The 21,172-nt window shown below is 48.0% G+C and overlaps 1 protein-coding gene across 1 annotated transcript in view; it reads right to left on the bottom strand.

Moving 5' to 3' along the window:
* The window catches only part of DGLUCY (D-glutamate cyclase), an 85,740-nt gene that overhangs the window by 10,458 nt on the left and 54,110 nt on the right, over positions 1-21,172 (bottom strand). Inside the window, 7 exon segments of the mRNA XM_068990984.1 lie at positions 6,172-6,267; positions 6,270-6,313; positions 10,586-10,667; positions 11,090-11,108; positions 17,195-17,237; positions 17,239-17,418; positions 19,403-19,405. Coding sequence (XP_068847085.1) covers positions 6,172-6,267; positions 6,270-6,313; positions 10,586-10,667; positions 11,090-11,108; positions 17,195-17,237; positions 17,239-17,418; positions 19,403-19,405 — 467 coding nt within the window.

The raw sequence follows: 21,172 nt of genomic DNA, 5'->3' as shown, positions 1-21,172 counted from the left end.
GGCAAGAGTGAACATCGACATTCTAGGAATCAGTGAACTAAAATGGACTGGAATGGGTGAATTTAACTCAGATGACCATTATATCTACTACTGAGGGCAGGAATCCCAGAGAAGAAATGGAGTAGCCATCTTGGTCAACAAAAGAGTCCAAAATGCAGTACTTGGATGCAATCTCAAAAACGACAGAATGATCTCTGTTCGTTTCCAAGGCAAACCATTCAATATCACAGTAATCCAAGCCTATGCCCCAACCAGTAACGCTGAAGAAGCTGAAGTTGAACGGTTCTATGAAGACCTACAAGACCTTTTAGAACTAACACTCAAAAAAGATGTCCCTTTCATTGTAGGGGACTGGAATGCAAAAGTAGGAAGTCAAGAAACACCTGGAGTAACAGGCAAATTTGGCCTTGGCATGCAGAATGAAGCAGGGCAAAGGCTAATAGAGTTTTGCCAAGAGAACACACTGGTCATAGCAAACACCCTCTTCCAACAACACAAGAGAAGACTCTACACATGGACATCACCAGATGGTCAACACCGAAATCAGACTGATTATATTCTTTGCAGCCAAAGCTGGAGAAGCTTTATACAGTCAGCAAAAACAAGACCAGGAGCTGACTGTGGCTCAGATCATGAACTCCTTAATGCCAAATTCAGACTTAAATTGAAGAAAGTAGGGGAAACCACTAGAAAATTCAGGTATGACCTAAATCAAATCCCTTATGATTATACAGTGGAAGTGAGAAATAGATTTAAGAGACTAGATGGGATAGATAGAGTGTTTGATGAACTATGGACTGAGGTTTGTGACATTGTACAGGAGACAGGGATCAAGACCACCCCGATGGAAAAGAAATGCAAAAAAGCAAAATGGCTGTCTGGGGAGGCCTTACAAATAGCTGTGAAAAGCAAAGGAGAAAAGGAAAGATATAAGCATCTGAATGCAGAGTTCCAAAGACTAGCAAGAAGAGATAAGAAAGCCTTCCTCAGTGATCAATGCAAAGAAATAGAGGCAAACAACAGAAAGGGAAAGACTAGAGATCTCTGTAAGAAAATTAGAGATACCAAGGGAACATTTCATGCAAAGATGGGCTTGATAAAGGACAGAAATGGTATGGACCTAACAGAAGCAGAAGATATTAAGAAGACGTGGCAAGAATACACAGAAGAACTGTCCAAAAAAGATCTTCACGACCAAGATAAGCACTACGGTGTAATCACTCACCTAGAGCCAGACATCTTGGAATGTGAAGTCAAGTGGGCCTTAGAAAGCATCACTATGAACAAAGGTAGTGAAGGTGATGGCATTCCAGTTGAGCTATTTCAAATCCTGAAACATGATGCTGTGAAAGTGCTGCACTCAATATGCCATCAAATTTGGAAAACTCAGCAGTGGCCACAGGACTGGAAAAGGTCAGTTTTCATTCCAATCCCAAAGAAAGGCAATGCCAAAGAATGCTCAAACTACTGCACACTTGCACCAATCTCACACGCTAGTAAAGTAATGCTCAAAATTCTCCAAGCCAGGCTTCAGCAATATGTGAACCGTGAACTTCCTGATGTTCAAGCTGGTTTTAGAAAAGGTAGAGGAACCAGAGATCAAATTGCCAACATCTGATGGATCATGGAAAAAGCAAGAGAGTTCCAGAGAAACATCTATTTCTGCTTTATTGACTATGCCAAAGCCTTTGACTGTGTGGATCACAATGAACTGTGGAAAATTCTGAAAGAGATGGGAATACCAGACCACCTGACATGCCTCTTGAGAAACCTGTATGCAGGTCAGGAAACAACAGTTAGAACTGGACATGGAACAACAAACTGGTTCCAAATAGGAAAAGGAGTATGTCAAGGCTGTATATTGTCACCCTGCTTATTTAACTTCTATGCAGAATACATCATGAGAAACGTTGGGCTGGAAGAAGCATGAGCTGGAATCAAGATTGCCCGGAGAAATATCAATAACCTCAGATATGCAGATGATACCACCCTTATGGCAGAAAGTGAAGAGGAACTAAAAAGCCTCTTGATGAAAGTGAAAGAGGAGAGTGAAAAAGTTGGCTTAAAGCTCAACATTCAGAAAACTAACATCATGGCATCTGGTCCCATCACTTCATGGGAAATAGATGGGAAACAGTGGAAACAGTGTCAGACTTTATTTTGGGGGGCTCCAAAATCACTGCAGATGGTGATTGCAGTCATGAAATTAAAAGGCGCTTAATCCTTGATAGGAAAGTTATGACCAACCTAGATAGCATATTCAAAAGCAGAGACATTACTTTGCCAACAAAGGTCTGTCTAGTCAAGGCTATGGTTTTTCCAGTAGTTATGTATGGATGAGAGAATTGGACTGTGAAGAAAGCTGAGCACCGAAGAATTGATGCTTTTGAACTGTGGTGTTGGAGAAGACTCTTGAGAGTCCCTTGGACTGCAAGGAGATCCAACCAGTCCATTCTAGAGGAGATCATTCCTGGGTGTTCTTTGGAAAGAATGATGCTAAAGCTGAAACTCCAATACTTTGGCCACCTCATGTGAAGAGTTGACTCATTGGAAACGACTCTGATGCTGGGAGGGATTGGGGGCAGGGGGAGAAGAGGATGACAGAGGATGAGATGGCTGGATGGCATCACTGACTCAATGGATGTGGGTCTGAGTGAACTCCGGGAGTTGGTGATGGACAGGGAGGCCTGGCGTGCTGCGATTCATGGGGTCGCAAAGAGTCAGACACGACTGAGCGAATGAACTGCACTGAACTGATGGCTGACTCGTGGTGATGTACAGCAGAAACCAACACAGTAATGTCAAGCAATTGTCCTTCGATTAAAAATTAAACAGAAACAAGTTGATGGTCTGCCCTGGTGGTCCAGTGGTTAAGCATCCACCCGAATGCAGGCAACATGGGTTCGAAACCTGGTCTGGGAAGATTCCACACGCCTCAGGGCAACTAAGTGCTTGTGCCACAGCTTCTAAGCCTGAGCACCAACTACTGAAGCCTGCAGCACTAGAGCCTGCGCTCAGTAAGGAGGGGCCACTGAATGAGAAACTCACACACCGGTAACTGGAGAGTAGCCCCTGCTCACCGCAACTAGATAAAGCCCGCGCACAGCAACGCAGACCCAAGCACAGTCAAATATAAATACATTAATTAACTTAAAAAAATGAGTAGAGGTTTGGAACTCAACAGTGTGGCCCTATCCCCTTTTAGAGCACATTCTCCAGCCACAGATGGAGTGCTCTCTATGCTGAAGGTGCCGGGTCCATGGGAGATGGTGACACCCAGGACTTGGTCTCCTTTCCAGTGGCTCCTGCACAGGGTGTGGCCACAAAACCCTGAGTGCCATTAGTTCGACCAGACAGCATTCCATTTGCAGACGGGAACTGGCATAGGTTGTTAAAGTCAATTCTGTAATTAAAAGCCTTCTGTCTCAAGTATGTGAAGTGTATGTGCGTCAGTTAATTTTAATTTACACCAGATGGGTGCCTGGTTAATATGTAAAGGAGCCTGATCAGAAATTCACACCCCATGGGTGGCCGGTTAGCATTTGAAAGAGACCACAATTGAAAGACCCATCTGATAGGCACCAGAAGGTTTGTTAATTAGCATAATAAATGCTAGAATAAATATGTCAGAATAAGTAAGTGTTAGAAATTATTTAATTCATTGGTGAAATAAATGATATTCAAGATAGGTGAATTGGCTAAAAATAATTATTGGATAAACATAATTGGCTAATAACAATTGACTAAAAATAATTACCAGGCAATGCCACTTTTGCCAGGAAATTAAAAAATCTATTAATAACAAGCCCTGTAGCCTGTACCCTTTCAGGTGGCACCCTAGGAACACCATCTGGTCCTGCGTCCAGGTATTTCTGGAGGATTTTGTAGACTAGAGGTCAGCTGATCCTGCCTCCAGAAGGTGGTTGCAGCTGTCTCTAGCTAACCGTTCACCAAGGTGCTTGTGGCTCAGATGGTAAGGAATCTGCCCACAATGAAGCAGCCTGGGTTCAATTCCTGGGTTGAGAAGATCCCCTGGAGAAGGGAATGGCAACTCACTCCAGTATTCTTGCCTGGAAAATTCTATGGATGAAGGAGCCTGGCGAGCTACAGTCGATGGGCTCACAAAGAGTCGGACACGACTAAACACACAGATCCAGCATAAATTCAAAATTAACCCTTCCTGGTTACACCAGTGCCTCAAGGACAGATGGTCCCCCCTGCACCCCCTCCCACCCCCCAGCCTGCAGAATGTTGTAGGATGGTTTTGGTGTCTGTTTCTACAACTATGTGGAAGAACCACCAGAGGCGAGATTTCACTGTGTGATGGTGGAGAGAGGTCTGGAGCCAGCTCACCGGGGGCTTCAGAGACCTGGTGCCTTGTGCTCATTGTGAATGGCCAGGGGCCTCAGGTCCACACCCTGAGGAATTTTCTCAGAACCGTTTTCTAGATCCACGACAGCCCATCGAACGAAAGACAATAACGACACAGCATTGGTAGCTCGTCTGTTTCTGTCTGTGCCCTTCAGCATCTTAAATTCATCTTGCTCACTCCTGAGGTCTGTCCCATCGGTGCCCTTGATCTCCTCACTTCACGGGGTCTCTGAGAAGGACAGGGCCCAGGTAGTGAGTGGGAGGTGGGTGTCCTGATTCTCAGTTGAGTGCGATTCCACGACAAGGCAACTGCCTGTGGGGCTGAGGAATCGGGGTGTTGATGGAGTGGAGGAGAGAGAGGAGCACCCCGGGAGGGGTAGTGGGCCGAGCAGGGGGCTGGGCAGCCACAGGAGGGGCCAGGGATCCTGAGGCCAAGAGAAGGGTCCGCAAAGTCAGTAGCTTGAGGGCACAAACTGCAGGCTCCACCTGCTTCCTCCAGGATCTTCGGGGCCTCCTTAGGGGGAATCCCACAGGTCTGGGGGCCATTAACTGAGGGCTCCTTTGGACCCTCTGGGCCCCTTCCAATGCAGAATCTCCTTGCCCCCATCCTACCCTGGGAGGCTTCCCCCCAGGCCTCAGGTCCCCGCCCACCCAGCCCCAAGAGGCAGGAAAGGAGGAAGCCAGTTTCCCTGTGGGCACCACACCCAAGGCCTCTTCTGGGAAAGACCTAGGAGATTGGCAGAAATTTTCTACGCAGCCAGGAAGGCTTTCATTGTCTCATCAAAACCTCAAAAAGCCAAAGGCAACTAATGAGTCTGGGAAACACTCAGAACTCTGTGAATGCAGAGAACAAGTAAATATGGAACGAAAAACATGCCTTAATTGCCCCCACAGGCTGATTTCCCCCCCAGGGGAGGCAGGCTGGTGTTCCAGTTACATCAAGCCTTTCAGAAATTCATAAAAGTAACCCGATCCCATGAAGTATGCCAGGTGAGACCCCGGGAGTCTGACCTCTACTCCTAATTAACTAGGGAACCGCGAGACACCACCCTAGGCCTCACTTACGGAAACTATGCCTTCCTTACCTACAGATTTATGTATTTATTTATTTTGTTAAATAAGTATTTGAAGATTTTTTTGATGTGGACCATTTTTAAAATTCTTATTGAATTTGTTACAATATCGTTTCTCTTTCACATTTTGGTTTTCTGGCCATGAAGCATGTGGGGTCTTAGCTCCCCAACCAGGGATCAAACTCACCCCCTGCATCGAAAGGCAAAGTCTTAACCGCTGGACTACCAGGGAAGTCCCATATAGGTTTTAAAAGTGAATTAACCAATATAATTTTTATGAAACCTCTTTGAATACTATAAAGTTCTATATAAACACAAATGATCACATTATTACATTATTAGCTATCAAAATATCACACTGATCATAAGTTTAAAATATAATTAAAATTAATATACTTCATGACACAGAACACATATGGTGCGTTCATCTTGTATGACCAAAATAATATGCCAGGCCTTGATTTTAGAGGTCATTATTCTTAGTTTTGATGTTTTAGAGTTGGACAAATAGAATATGCTAGGTTAAACGTCATTTCCCTTTCCTGCTCTTGTAAACACTGGATTTCAGAGTCGTTATTGCCTATATCGACCAGAATAAACAAAGACCATTTCTGGAGTGGAAAACAATGGTCCCATATAACTCCTTCCTGTCATTTGTTCAATAGTCAATAAAAAAGGCATTTCGTGCTGACATTTTCTTGCGGAATTTTCAGTGCTCCTTGCTTGCCAGTTGATGAGATTCCAGGAACCTTGTGTGCACCAAGGAGAAGGTCATCAATAGGGTCCCCCAAGTGCTCGACGGTCCTCTTCCTCGCGTTGTAGCAGTGGCAGCCCTTTCTGCATGCTCGATCGCCACCAGATGGTCAAACCTGCCAGGAGGCGAGGCCACAGGGTCCTTGTGGAGAGCCAGGGGCCTGGCAGGATCACACTTTCCTGTGTTTGTGAGTGAAGGACCCTTCTTTCTTTTTTTATTCCTGCAGAACTTGGTTGACCATCCACTGTGTGGCAGAGCCTGTGCTGGGGGCTACCCTATCAGATCAATTTGAGAAATGGCATCAGAATCTTTAGCGCTGTGTTAGAGTCAGAGGCTGTGAGAGCAGGGAGGCCGGCGGTCGGGTCACCGTGGTGGACGCTGCTGGTAGCCCACCGAGGTCTCTGTTAACCAGCAGGGCAGCCAAAACCCAGTGGGGTGAGTGTTGGCTGCTACTGGCCCATTGTTGCCCTCTTCCAGGACCTTGTTCACTTTACAGACACAAAACAGACTAAATTATCTCAGTCATGTCTGACTCTTTGTGACCTTATGGACCGTAGCCCGCCAGGCTCCTCTGTCCACGGGATTCTCCAGGCAAGAATACTGGAGTTGGTTGCCCTGCCCTACTCTAGGGGATCTTCCTGACCCAAGAATCAAACCTGCATCTCTTACGTCTCCTGAATTGGCATGCAGTTTCTCTATTACTAGTGCCACCTGGGAAGCCCTCAAAACAGGCTAAGAAGGAACTGAAATGGAAGACAGATGACTGTAACACAGATAAACTTTTTTAGACAGGAGAGAGAGAAAGAAGGGGCAGAGATGTGGCAGTGGTTAAGAAAGTGGGTTGTGGAATCAGATTGTATAGGTTCTAGGTCCTGATGCTGCTGGCCTTGGGTGAGTAGTTAAACCCTTGAAACTTCAGTTTCTGCATACGTAAGATGACCTAACAATAGTACCTGCCTCATACAGTGTCGAAAGGGTGAAGTGAGAAAATGTATGAGAGCATAGACTTCCACACACTCAGGGCTCAGTGTTAGTGGTTGTGGCTTCTATCACGATTAGGAGAAATACTGTTTTAATCATCTAAGAACATGAAAACTGCACCTGTATATTTCTTTAAATACCCCCGTGATGGAATTCTTTAATATCTTAACTGCTATGGAAAACGGTACAGAGATTACTCAAACAACCCATATGATCCAACAGTTCCACTTCTGGGTACAGATGCCAGAGTATTCTTTGAAACCTCAAAGAATTGAAAGCTGAGTTTCAAAGAAGTATTTATGCACCTGTAGCAGCATGATTCACATTAAGCAGAAGGTGGATGCTACCCACATGTACACTGATGGATGAATAAATAAGCAGAATTGGTCTGTACATACAAAGGACCATTATTCAGCCTTAAAGAGGAAGGAAATTCTGACATGTCATTCAGTTCAGTTCAGTTCAATTCAGTCACTCAGTTGTGTCCAACTCTTTGTGACCCCATGGACTGTAGCACACCAGGCTTCCCTGTCCATCACCAACTCCCGGAGCTTGCTCAAACTCTTGTCCATTGCGTCGGTGATGCCATCCAACAATCGCATCCTCTGTTGTTCCCTTCTACTCCTGCCTTCAGTGTTTCCCAGTATCAGGGTCTTTTCCAAGGAGTCAGTTATTTGCATCAGGTGGCCAAAGTATTGGAGCTTCAGCTTCAGCATCAGTCCTTCCAATGACTATTCAGACTGATTTCCTTTAGGATTGACTAGTTGGATCTCCTTGCAATCCAAGGAACTCTCAACAGTCTTCCCCAACACCACAATTCAAAAGCATCAATTCTTCAGTGCCCATCTTTCTTTATAGTCCAACTGTCACATCCATACAAGACTACTGGAAAAACCATAGCTTTGACTAGACGGACCTTTGTTGGCAAAGTAATGTCTCTCCTATTTAATATGCTGTCTAGGTTGGTCATAGCTTTTCTTCTAAGGAGCAAGCGTCTTTTAATTTCATGGCTGCAGTCACCATCTGCAGTGATTTCGAAGCCCAAGAAAATAAAGTCTGTCACTGTTTCCATTGTTTCTCATCTATTTGCCATGAGGTAATGGGACCAGATGCCATGATCTTTGTTTTTTGATTGGTGAAAATTTTAAGCCAGCTTTTTCACTCTCATCAAGAGGCTCTTCAGTTCCTCTTTGCTTTCTGCCATAAGCATGGTGTTATCTGCATGTCTGAGGTCTGGCAATCTTGATTCCAGCTTGTGCTTCATCCAATCCAGCATTTTGCATGATGTACTCTTCATATAGGTTAAATAAGCAGGTTAACAATATACAGCCTTGACACACTCCTTTCCCAATTTGGAACCAGTCTGTTCTTCCATGTCTGGTTCTAACTGTTGCTTCTTGACCTGCATACAGCTTTCCCAGGAGGCAGGTAAGGTGTAACACGCATGAATTTTAAGGATATTTTGCTAAGTGAAATAAGCAAGTCACCAAAGGGACAAACACTGAATGATTTCACTTATGTGGGAGACTAAAACAGTCAAATTCTTAAAGACACAAAGCAGGATGGTGGTTGCCAGGGACTGGTGGGAGGGGCGTTATTCCTTAATGGGGACAGAGTTCCCGTTTGGGAAGATGGAAAAATTCAAGAGATGGATGGTGGTGACAGTTCACAACAATGCGAATATACCTTATTATCACTGAATCACACACTAAAAAATGGTTAAAAATTTACGTTATGCATGTTTCATTAGTAACACAATATAGAAAAGTCTGCACTCTGAGTGCTTTTCTCTGGATATGTTTAAAAGAACAAAATTGGGCTCCCCTGGTGGTGGCTCAGTGGTAAAGAATCCGCCTTCCAATTGCAGGGGACACAGGTTCCATCCCTAGTCCAGGAAGATCCCACATGCCGCAAGACACTCTGCCTGTGAGCCACAACTACTGAAGCCTGGGCACCTCTGCAAGAGGAGAAACCGCTGCAGTGAAAAGCCCCTGCTCCGCAACTGGACAGTAGCCTCCAGGCCCTGTGACTACCAAAGGCTCTTGAGCAACGAAGACCCAGCACAGCCACTAAAAAAATACACAAACAAAATCTACATGCCTGTCCATGTCCTTTTGTTGTGCTGGAAGATGGTGTGTCACGTATGCTTAGATGGCAGGCCACTGAGTAGGTGTTACCACCTCAATGTGGCCCTGAGGCTACATGTGCAGTGTCAGAAAAGGCAGCCCCTTTCTCTGAGAAGCAGAACCAGGAAGAGGAAGGAGCTCTGACCCTGAATTCCGGCTAGACTTACATCAATGGTGATGAAAAGGCAGTTCCGAGCAAGAGCTCCAGTCGAGATGAATATATCTTCTGTTCTGGACTTTCCCTTCGGGGAACTCGTTTCATACCACGTGAAGGTGGATTGATGTTTTTAGGCCATAAGGGTCCATTTAACTACAGTGGGAAGTAATCAAGTCCTGGGAAGCCTGCTCCCTGGGAAGAGTTCATGCATCTTATCCAAAAACAGCAAAATCTTCTCTCCCCACTATCAGATTGGGCTCACCTCCCTCCACTCTGCAAACAGAACACCACCAGTGTTATCTGGCATCAGGGGTCCCACCCAGGAGAATTCTCTAGTTTCTCTCTGAGTTGCCAGAGCTTTGTTTGTATGCCAACAATTGGAGAATATAAGCATTTCTAATATCCATCACGGGCTTCCCAGGTGGCACTGGTGGTAAAGAACCCACCTGCCAATGCAGGAGACACGGGTTTGGTCCCTGGGTTGAGAAGATCCCCTGAGGATGGAAATGGCAACCCGCTCCAGTATTCCTGCCTGGAAAATCCCACGGACAGAGGAGCCTGGTGGGCTACAGTCCCTGGGATTGCAAAGAGTCGGACACAAGTGAGCACACATGCGCACACAGGAGAGAGCATATAATTAAGACGTATTTTTCAAACTGTTTGACTGCTGCACAATGAAAAAATACACACACAGAGTTTCACCAGAGAGTACTTACCATTACTATACAAGCAATACAATGATGTTTCTATTTTCCAAAAATGCTGGTTAACCTCCACTGAAATGATTTTACTTCTCTATCTAATGGGTCATAACTCAGCTTGAGAAGCTGCTAGTCTTTTTTTAAAAAATAATTTTCATATCTTCTCCCTTTATTAGCAATATATGCCACCTTTCAGAGACTTGCGATTTCCAGAGATCCTCTGCAAAGCCTCTAGACACCTTGAACACTCCCCCACCCCTGCTCCCCCGCTGCTTCATTGGCGAGGCCGGCCCATCAGAACCCAGGGCTCCTGGCTCTGCCCTCTCTGGAGGGCTGAGGTGTGCAGATATTCTGCTGTCGAAGTTAATAGCACCTGGGCTTCTCCACTGTCACCCATTTAAACTGGGATGAGACATACAGACCTGGGTGACTTGGGGTTCCCCTCTCTGCACAGAAACACCTGAGCAGCTCCTACTGATCCGCCCTGGTAAGCTAATATTGGGGCTGACGTCTTCGGAACGCCTTGGAAATAAAGGCAAAGCGTGGAGCCATCAGCGCTAGTGTTGCATTTGGGGAACTCACGCTGGCTTTTCAAGAGCTTCTTCAGAAAGCATTATTACCATTACTGAATGACGTCAACCTGTAGAATACTTTGCTAGGTAAGCCAAGGTTGGACACGGAGAATACTTAGTTTACTTTTCTTGTTGGTCAGTCACTCAATTGTGTCCGACTCTTTGTGACCCCATGGACTGCAGCGCGCCAGGCTTCCCTGACCTTCACTGTCTCCTGAGTTTGCTCAAACTCATCTCCATTGAATCGATGAGTCCATCCAAGCATCTTATTCTCTGTTGCCCCCGTCTCTTCCTGCCCCCAATCTTTCCCAGCATCAGGGTTTTCTCCCAATGAATCGGCTCATAAACATTCACTTTTAGTCCTGAGTAAACCCTAGAATTGGCCAGCATGTAAGTGGAGTCAGGCTAGCGTTTTCTGTCTTGTGAACGAGCAAAGATGCTGCATACAGACGTCCAGAGAGCCATGTGACCAGAGGTCTGTTCTGACCTCCTGCTGCCGTGAGTGCCAGGGACACGTTTAGGTGCCGATGGTGACCGAGAGCCAGCCCTCCACTAAGTATGTAACATCCATGCTCCCGATTAATTTTCACAACAATTATGTATAAGAATCATTATTTCCCTCATTTTACAGAGGAGGAAAACTGAGGCTCAGAAATGCTAAATAATTTGAGCAAAGTCAAGTATGTAGATTGGTGTCATGACTTTAGATCCCAACATAAGTTCTCATCTGCTCCACAACCCTACCCCCTGACTATCTTCAGGGAAGTTCAGGAAAATAGAGGAAAAGTCTATTGCGTTACCTACTGGCATCAAAGTGATTTCCAAAGTGAACTTGACTCTTAAAAAAATAGCACACTTTCTTATTATAATAATAAGACATATGGTTGTAGAACACACATAGAAATCCCAAAATAAAGTAGATAGGGTTTTCGATCACTAAACCCCTCATAGCTGTTTGGGGCAGGATCTCTGTGCATTTGCTGGCCCAGGATAAAGTCTTGTCCGGCTCGAGCTTGGCAGGGCCTGGGATGAGAGAGTGGACCCAGTACTCATGGTCCCGTTGGTTCTACAGGAGCTCCTGGACTGCTCCATGGCCCATCAGTGGTGCCAAGGGGCAGTTTGGGGCAGATCTGGTTACCCCCATAAGCTCCATCACCAGCCCCTCACCTCCTCACATAAAACCAACCCAAATAAGCATGTTGTCTATGTTAAACCATGTGGCTAGGACTTCCTTGGTGGCTCAGTGGCAGAGAATCCATCTGCCAGTGCAGGAGACACTGGTTTGACCCCCGATCCAGGAAGATCCCACATGCTGCAGACCAGCTAAGCCCGTGCGCCACAACTCTTGAGCCTGTTCTCTAGCGCCCAGGAGCCACGACTACTGACGCCTGCGCACTCTAGAGCTTGGGCTCTGCAACAAAAGAAGTCAGTGCAATAAGAAGCCCGCGGACAACTAGAGAGAGAGAGTAGCTCCTCTCACCGCAACTAGAGAAAAACCCGAGCAAAGCAACAAAGACCCAGCACAGCCAAAAGAATAAATAAAAATTATATAGAAAAACCCATCTGGCCTTGAGACAGCTGCTTCCCACCCCAGCTCCCCCATGTTGTCACCTCAAGCCATTTCAGAGCTGTTGCTACCACTCCAGTGAGTCGATGGGACAAGCTGAGCATGAGGAGTCAGATCACTGTCAGAGTTCCTAAAGTACCCCCTCTCCAGCACCCTACCCCCATTCTAGGGGGGAAGACAAGGAGGCCAGTCAGTCCATCGGGGGATACTCACAAGGCTCAATCTAGTAGTATGTGTGACATGACACCCTGGGGGGTGAGGGGCAGTCATGATAAGTTGAAAAGACCCAGCTCCTCTGTGTGCTGTGAGGGGGAGCCTGTTGGCCTGGCAAGGGGGCTGAGCAGAGCCAAACAACAGTTCCTGACTGTGTGACCTTGGGCAAGTCATGGAACCTCTCTGTGCTTTGGTTCCCCCTCGGCAGAATGGGGTTTATCATGCCTCCTCCCAGGACTGCTGTGGACCCAGCTGTGTGCTGTGTGTGAAGCACTGGGCTGGGGGCCTGGCAAAAAGCAGGTGCTGAGTAAAGCCTGGCTCTTCATTTCTTTGACATTGAACAGAGGATACAGGACACTAGTAAGACAGGGCATCAGGGAGCTGCACAGGATGGGAACATAGCATATCCCCAAGGGGGCCACACAGAGATAAAGAACCCTGGGCAAGGAAGGTCGGGGCAAGAGGAGACCCCGCACCTAAGCTGCAAAGAATCAATGTATCCCTTTATCTCCAAGCTGGGGATCAATGACTCAGCTTTCTTCTTTAAACATTTCCCAGTTCTAAAAAGATACGAAATCATTGTCATTAAAAGCTCAAATTGCGTCCACTTTCTCCATCCACATGAAACCTGCAAAATCTAATACAGTCAATTCCAAGTTCGAAGCCACTTTGGTCTTGCTATTGGGCAAGACCCAGTTCTGAGCTGACGTCCAGCTTGAGCCTTGGCGGTCAGGTGAACAGGAAGGCAGAGTGCCATCTTAGAAAGGGGGCAGCTGAAACCCCCTGCCAGAAGGTAGAGACTGCCCCCCCGCCCCAGCCAGCCCTTCTCCTTGGTGACAACAGGGTCCTTACTTTTCCTCCTTCTTCAGTGCTTCTCAGAGGAGGACCCCCCTCTCTTACTCTCGACCCTGTGCATGGAGTGTCCCAGGATGCCATCAGGGTCCTGCTCTCAGTCTCCACTCATTTCCTCCATGATCTCACCCAGCGTCTTGACTTTGAAGCCATCAATATGCCAACCGCTCTCCAGTTTTTCTTTTCAGCCCAGACGCCTCTCCTGAGCCTGACTCGCAGATCGGACGGCCTGCTGCCCTTCCCACTTGCAAGTCTAATAGGTACCCACACTTACAGTTACCTGAGCTCAACTTGCACTCTTAAAAATTTTTTTAAATTATGATCGTGGTAAAATACATAACCTGTAATTTACCATCTCATCTATTTGTAAGAGTGCGTTCTCTGGCATTAAGGACTTCCACATCATTGCGCAAGTATCACCATCATCGATCCCCAGAACTTTCACATCTTCCAAAACTGAAGCCCTGAACCCACTAACCACCTCCCGCGCCCCACCCCCAGTCCCCAGCATCCGCCATTCCACTTTTTGTCCCTCTGGTTTTAATCACTCTGTGTGGGCTTCCCTGGGGGTCCAGAGGGTAAAGAATCTGCCTGCAATGTGGGAGACCCAGGTTCGATCCCTGGGTTGGGAAGATCCCCTGGAGAAGGAAATGGCAACCCACTCCATTATCCTTGCCTGAGAAATCCCATGGACAGAGGAGCCTGGTGGGCCACAGTCCATGGGGTCCCAAAGAGTCTGACACGACTGAGCGACTAACAACAATATCCTCAAGGTTCATCGTGCCCATGTGTCAGAATTTCCTTCCTTTTTTAAAAAACACTTATTTCCCTTTTTTTTCAACTTTTTTTTGTTTTTGTGTTTTGGCTGAGCCACACAGCTTGTGGGATATTAGTTCTCTGGCCAGGGACTGAACTCTTTGCATTGTGAGCACAATCTTGACCACTGGACCACCAGAGAAGGCCCTTCCTTATTCAGGCTGCCTAATAGTCCACTGTATGTATAGACCAGTTGTTAATGGTCTATACATTTGTTAATGGACGCTTGGGTCATTTCCACCTTTTGCCTATTGTGAACACTATAGCTGGGTGTGCAAATGGGTGTGGAAATGTCTACTTGAGTCCCTGCTTTCTGTTCTTGTGGGTGCATACCCAGAAGAGGAGTTACTGAATCATACGGTATTTTCTATTTTTAATTTTTGGAGGAACTGCCATACTGTTTTCCACAGCGGCCGCCCCCTTTCACACCCCCACCAACACGGCACAAGTTCAGGCTTGCTCCGCAGTCTTCCCCGTCCCGGTTCACAGCAACGCCATCCTCTCAGTAACCCTGCCCGAACCTCGGAGCAATCTCGGCTCCAGTCTCACCCCTGCCTCCAACCCACCTAGAAATCACAAGTCTACCTTCAAAACACAGAGACCAATGCGACTACTTCTCACCACCTCCACCCACACCGTTCGTCTCTCTGGGGTCCCCTGAAGCCAGAGTCTGAGACAAAGACGTGGGTGCAGGCGGTTTATTTGAGAGAGTCCAGGAGGGAGCAGGGACCCCGAGGGCAGGAGGGAGGAAAAGCCTGCAGGAGGGTTCACGCCTTTTCAAGCTCACTGCTCCAGGCAACGGGGTCTCAGTTCCCGTCTCCAAAAGTCAGGGAGGCGAGTCATTAGCACCCACCTCCACAGGTTGAGGGGGCCCTGGAGGCATTAGCCCCCATACTTCCTGGCTGGGTGAATCCCCCAAGGGCACAGGCCTGGTCAGGTCTGTGTGACTCAGAGCTTCCAGAGCAGCTGTGGCTGAAATCACCAGGGAACAGAAGGCCTGGCCACAGGGCACCACTGCCATCTCCCGCGTGCAATAACCCGGCCCATCCCCTGCCCCTCCCCTTGGCCCTGCTGCCACCGGGGATCCTTTAGAACCTAAGCTGGCACCACCCTCCTCCACTCTGTGGCTCCCAGAGCAGCCCAGCTATTTACACCGGCCCTCAAGTCCCTCCCCCATCTGACCCTGTGACCTCTGCCCTCCATCCACTCCTCTCCTCCTCTTCCACTCCAGGCCAGTCATCTGCCTGCTGTCTTGTCTTAAGCCTGCCAGGCCTCTACTCCCCCTGACGGCCACTCTCACACCCAGGGACGCTCTTCCTGCAGCCAGCCCAGGCCTCGCTCCTGCATCCCCTTCAAGGATGCACCCTCTCCAGGAGGTCTTCCCGGACCCTCTTGCTTAAGACAGCAGCCCACCCCCCAGTCCCACCCCCTGGCCCATTGATCCCCATTCTCCTGATCCTGGTCCACGTCCCCCCGCAGTGTCTCAACTTTCAACACACTATGTATGTACTATATTCTTTTCCTATGCGGAAGCCTTCATGGAGTATATATTCTAATGGAGACCATAAAGAATACAGCACAGTCTGGTTCAGCCATGGGTCTCAAGAGTCTTAAATAGTGCCTGGCACATAGTAGGTACTCAATACACACTTGTTGTATGAAATGGACTCTGTACGACCAGACACAGCCTTTTTGCAGCTTCTAATGTAGCAGGTAAAAGGAGACCAAACCAGTCAATCCTAAAGGAAATCAGTCCTGAATACTCATTGGAAAGACTGTTGCTGAAGCTGAAGCTCCAATACTTCAGCTACATGATGCAAAGAGCTGACTCATTAGAAAAGACCCTGATGTGAGAAAGATTGAAGGCAGGAGGAGAAGGGGACAACAGAGGATGAGATGGTTGGATGGAATCACTGACTTAATGGACATGAGTTTGAGCAAACTCTGGGAGATGGTGAAGGACAGGGAAGCCTGGTGTGCTGCAGTCCATGGGATCAAAAAGAGTCGGATATGACTGAGCGACTGAACAAAAACAACAATGAATGTAGCAGGTGCTTCAGGATGTGCCTAACAGGTGGGAGTCCTTTTTAGAGGCTAAGTCTGAAGGATGCGTTTTGAATGGACACAGAGAGACAGGCAGTGGGAAGCAGGTTGGAGTCACCAGGCCCCCAGCTGCTGCCCAAGTGTCACTGCAGAACAAAGAGTGATGAGGGGCAGCTGTCCACTCTGCAGCCAAGGTGGTCCCAGCACACAGACACCAGCATCCCAGCCTCACATGGGCGGTACTCTCGGCCCAGATGCCCACCTGGGTGCTCCAGGAACCTGGGCAGCTTGGGGCAACCCACCTATTTGGACCTTGTGGCCCTGGCTGTCTCAGCCTTTCGACTCCTCTATTCTTGACTACTCTACCACCTAACTTGGGGGTCTAGAGTTGTCCCGGGTTGCTGAGTGTCCTCTGCAGGTCACCCCTGCCTGTCATAGGGCAGCACACGCACAAGCGAGACCACAGAGCCTGGCGGACCTGGGTTCAAATTCCAGCTCATCATCCCCACCTGGGTAAATCACCTGGACTGCTCAGAGTCTCAGTCTCTTCATCTGTAAAATGGGGATGAAAGTGAAGTGAAAGTCGCTTCACTTGTGTCTGACTCTCAATGACCTCATGGACTGTAGCCCGCCAGGCTCCTCTGTCCATGGGATTCTCCAGGCAAAAACACTGCAGTAGGTTGCCATGCCCTCCTCCAGGGGCTCTTCCCGACCCAGGGATCGAACCCGGGTCTCTTATGTCTCCTGCATTGGCAGGCAGGTTCTTTACTACTAGTGCCACGTGGGAAGCCCCAAATGGGATAATACAGCTTATATCAAACAGGTGTTCTGAGTGTTAAGGAAAACACTCCATGTCAAGTGCATAGCACTGTGCCTGGTGCCGGGCGGAAGTTCCACAAATGCTGATTCCTTCCACCTCCACCCACAAAGGCTTATCTGTGTAGAGGGACCCCGTTCTCTTACTTCACCTGCTCGGTAGCCTCATCAACAAGCTTCTTGTGCACACTCGTCTCTCTGGTTGACAACCACGGAGGCCCCTTTCTCCAAAGCCTGTAGGAAGGCGGCCAGGGCCACGGCTCCTGGCAAGCGGTCTGGAGGCTGGTAGTTGAAATACATGGGGAAGCCGGTGGTGAGGAGCATAGAGCGGGCATGGGACCATGCCAGGGAGGCCTGCAGCAGCTCACTTAAACAGCTCACCCATCTCCCCACTGCCTGAAATTACACAAAAACGAAATACAGTATGTCCCCTACAATTGAACATTATAGTTGCAAACTTTCAAAGACACAGATGCATATTCCATCTATGTTAGGCGTGAGTGACATTGCAGCTTGCCCTCCGTCTCCTATTGTTGATGATCCTTCAGCTCTACCATCTCCCGCCTCCTCTTCCTCCTCAGTCAGTACCTCTTCTTGCCTGTTCACTCGATGCCAACCCCTGTATGCCAGCTGTTGTACAGGACTAGTGTACAGTAAGATTAAAAATGTTTATGTTTATTTTTTAATGTATTACTTGTGTGAAAAGTATTAGAAACCTATTACAGTACAGTACTGAGTAGCTGGTCTTGTTAACTGGGTACCTAGGCTAATGCTGTTTGACTTACAAATTGGACTTGTGAACACACTCTTGGAACAGAACTTGTTCGTATGTAGGAGACTTCCTGTAAAATCACTAAGTCACGCAACTGTGTTTCAAGTAGAATTTTATGTGAACACTCATTCAGGTTTTTTCTTTGTTTGTGAAGTGGATTTGGGGGTGTGGCAGACCCCTCCTGGTCCAGTCGAGATTGATCACTGGGTAAGGGGCCCACCGGCCTCTCTTTTAGTTAAGTGTGGCCTCGAGACTGGGATTCCCAGGTGGCGCTGGTGGTAAAGACCCTGCCTGCCTAATGCAGGAGACCTAAGAGAGGTGGTTTTGCTCCCTGGGTTGGGAAGATGCCCTGGAGGAGAGCATGGCAATCCACTCCATTATTCTTGCCTGGAGAATCCCCATGGACAGAGGAGCCTGGTGGGCTACAGTGCATAGGGTCGAAAAAAGTCAGACACCACTGAAGAGACTTAGCATGTATGCACAGCTTCAAGACCAGGTTCTCTCCTGGAGACACTCAAGAGAGCTGTGGGAAGAGGGCATGGATAGAGTCATGTGGCCTCCTCCCTGCCTGGCCACGCACACAGTTCCAGGCACTCCTCCAAGCTCCCGCCACTTCCAAGGGCTGGGATGTTGACAACTAGCGCCCCCTGGGGGTTTCAGGACGAGACGCAGAGCTGCTGGGTCCCCGAGTGACCGGGAATCAGATCCCCTTTCTGCTGAGTTAGAACACTCACCCTGGAGGACTCACCCCGGAGGACCCGCCCTGGACTCTTGTGTGAGAGGCACACATTTCTGCTGTGTTTTCACAAAGCCTCTTGGGATCATTTGTTAGAGCAGTTTAGCAAACTGTGACCCATACAGGTGGCTTCCCAGGTGGCTCAGTGGAAAAGCATCCGCCCGCAATGGACGAGATGCAGGTTCACTCCTTGGGTCAGGAAGATCCTCTGGGGGAGGAAACGGCAACCCACTCCAGTATTCTTGCCTGGGAAAGTCCATGGACAGAGGAGCCTGGTGTGCTACAGTCCACGGGGTTACAAAAACGTCAGACACGACTGAACAACTAACCAACAACAACCATCCGTACAGGGAACACAGAAGGAGGAAGGGAACTAGGGCTGTCTCAGCTGGGGAGTCCCCCAAAGCAGACCCTAAGACAAGGGCTTGAGGGCATGAATTTCGGTGGAGAGTGAGCCCAGGAAAGAAGTCAGAAGGTGGAAGAAGGTGAAAAGCCACCGAAGGATGTGTGAGTGAGTTAACTCTGAAGGCAACTGGGGATTGATCCTGCTTGGGATCTTCTAAGAAACTGTGAGGTGCCTTAGCCGGTCCTTGGGGATGGTCCTGCCGGCCAACAGGGAGACTGGGCTGTATGCACGGCTTCCATCGCTGCTGGGTGAAGGCTGCCTGTCGGGGTGTGGATGCCCGGCTCTTTCGGCTGCGCCTGCCCTGCTGGAGGAGCAGGGAGACCTGAGGCCCAGGTGGGAAGCCCACGTGCTGGGAGCGCCCGCTGCAGCGCAGTGAACCAGGCGGGGTACCAGCTGCATCTTACAGGTGTCACCGCGGCTCCCAAGCCAGTCCCAGAAGGCAGCACAGCCTCCAGAGGCTCATCACACACCACGGAGCCTTTGTCTACACTCAGGGCACCTCGGGGCATATCTGTGCCGTGGAAGGGGCAATGTGATTTAGAACTCCTACCCACCCCAGCAGCGGCTGATAGAAAGGCCCCTGCCTGAGGAACCCAGTGGGCTTGCATTCAAGGTGCCTGGACAACGTGGAAGCGCACAGGGTGTGGATCCTGGCTATAGAGCCACAGCTCCAAGTTCAGCATCTGGAAACTCACACATTCACGTCCAGGCACTGACACATCACAGCTCTGTGACCCTGGCCTCGTCCCTTGACTGCTCTGAACGTTGGTTTTCCTACATGGAGCTAGAGAGTGCTCCAGGTGAAGGAAGGCTGAGAGGCCAGGGCTCCTCACATACTGCCCAAGGGAGTGGAAACAGGAACATTTTCCTGGAGGGTGATTTGTACCTTAGAGTGTACATTCCACTGGAGCCAGCAATTCACTTCCAGGAATTTATCCTACTAAAGTGCTCATGGGTATTTATTCTAATAAAGTGCTCATGGGTCTGCAAATGTGGTCATAAAGTTGTTCTCAGCAGCACTGTTTGTGGTGTCAAACAATCTGCTATTAATCAAATGGTAGAACATTCATGAAATAGAATTCTATGCCAACATTATGAAGGATGTTGTGGAGACTACTTAATGATACAGAAGGATGTTTAAAATATATTTAAAAGGGATAGAAGCAAGTTCTAAAATAGGATCACAGTATGATTCCACTATGGGAGAAGGAAATGGCAGCTCACTCCAGTGTTCTTGCCTGGGAAATCCCATGGACAGAGGAGCCTAGTGGGCTGCAGTCTAAAGGGTCCCAAAGAGTTACACAACCTAGTGACTAAACAATAACAATGATTCATACATATATACACAGACACACATACATATACTGCTTCCCTGGTGGCTCAGACAGTAAAGAATTTGCCTGCAATACAGGAGACCTGGGTTCAATTCTTGGGTCAGGAAGATCCCCTGGGGAAGGAAATGGCTATCCACTCCAGTATTCTTGCCTGGGAAATCCCCTGGACAGAGGAGCCTGGCAGGCTGCATTCCATGAGGTCGCAAAGACTCAGACACGACTGAGTGCCTAACACACAACACATATACATACTCAGTCTTGTAGGATCAAGACTGAAGATAAGATTTTAAGGACAAACATGAAATAATGGTTATTTAATGGTTACTATTAACAAATAAAAATGCTAATAATGATTAATTGTGATGGGATCCTAGTAATCTTTGTTGCCTCGTTTCTTTCATGGTTCTGATATTTCTACAATAAACATGGATTAAAGTTTCTCTCCACTGTTGATAAGTGGGGAGAAGAATATAACATTTTAAGGGGAAAAAATGGGAACATAACCCATCATAGGATGTGGTGAGCGCCAACAAGAGAGAATAGGGAACTTGAAACTTGTCAGCTTGAAAGCAGTCCCTCCACCTACGATGATGTTATTAATACAAACATCACGATGATCAACCCGGCACTTCATCTTCTCCAGACACCTCAAATGCCAGCCAATGTCCTCTCAAAAATGACTGAGTGGCTCTATTATTATGCCAAGTGACTAGTGTTCAGTACACGGCCATCAATCTTACGTCTGCGTATTTAATACAGTGGGAATCAGGAGGCTCTGTTGTTTTTGAGGATTAAAGATGTTCCTTAAAAGTCAATATTGGCATATCCGGACAGTCATTAATCTGCCTCTCCCCCGAGCCTCCCTTAGGCCTTGACACACCG

Source organism: Capricornis sumatraensis, chromosome 19 (genome assembly GCF_032405125.1).
Source record: "Capricornis sumatraensis isolate serow.1 chromosome 19, serow.2, whole genome shotgun sequence".
NCBI classification, from domain to species: domain Eukaryota; kingdom Metazoa; phylum Chordata; class Mammalia; order Artiodactyla; family Bovidae; genus Capricornis; species Capricornis sumatraensis.
Note: the sequence above shows the minus strand (reverse complement) of the source record. Positions and strands in the feature narration are given on the sequence as shown.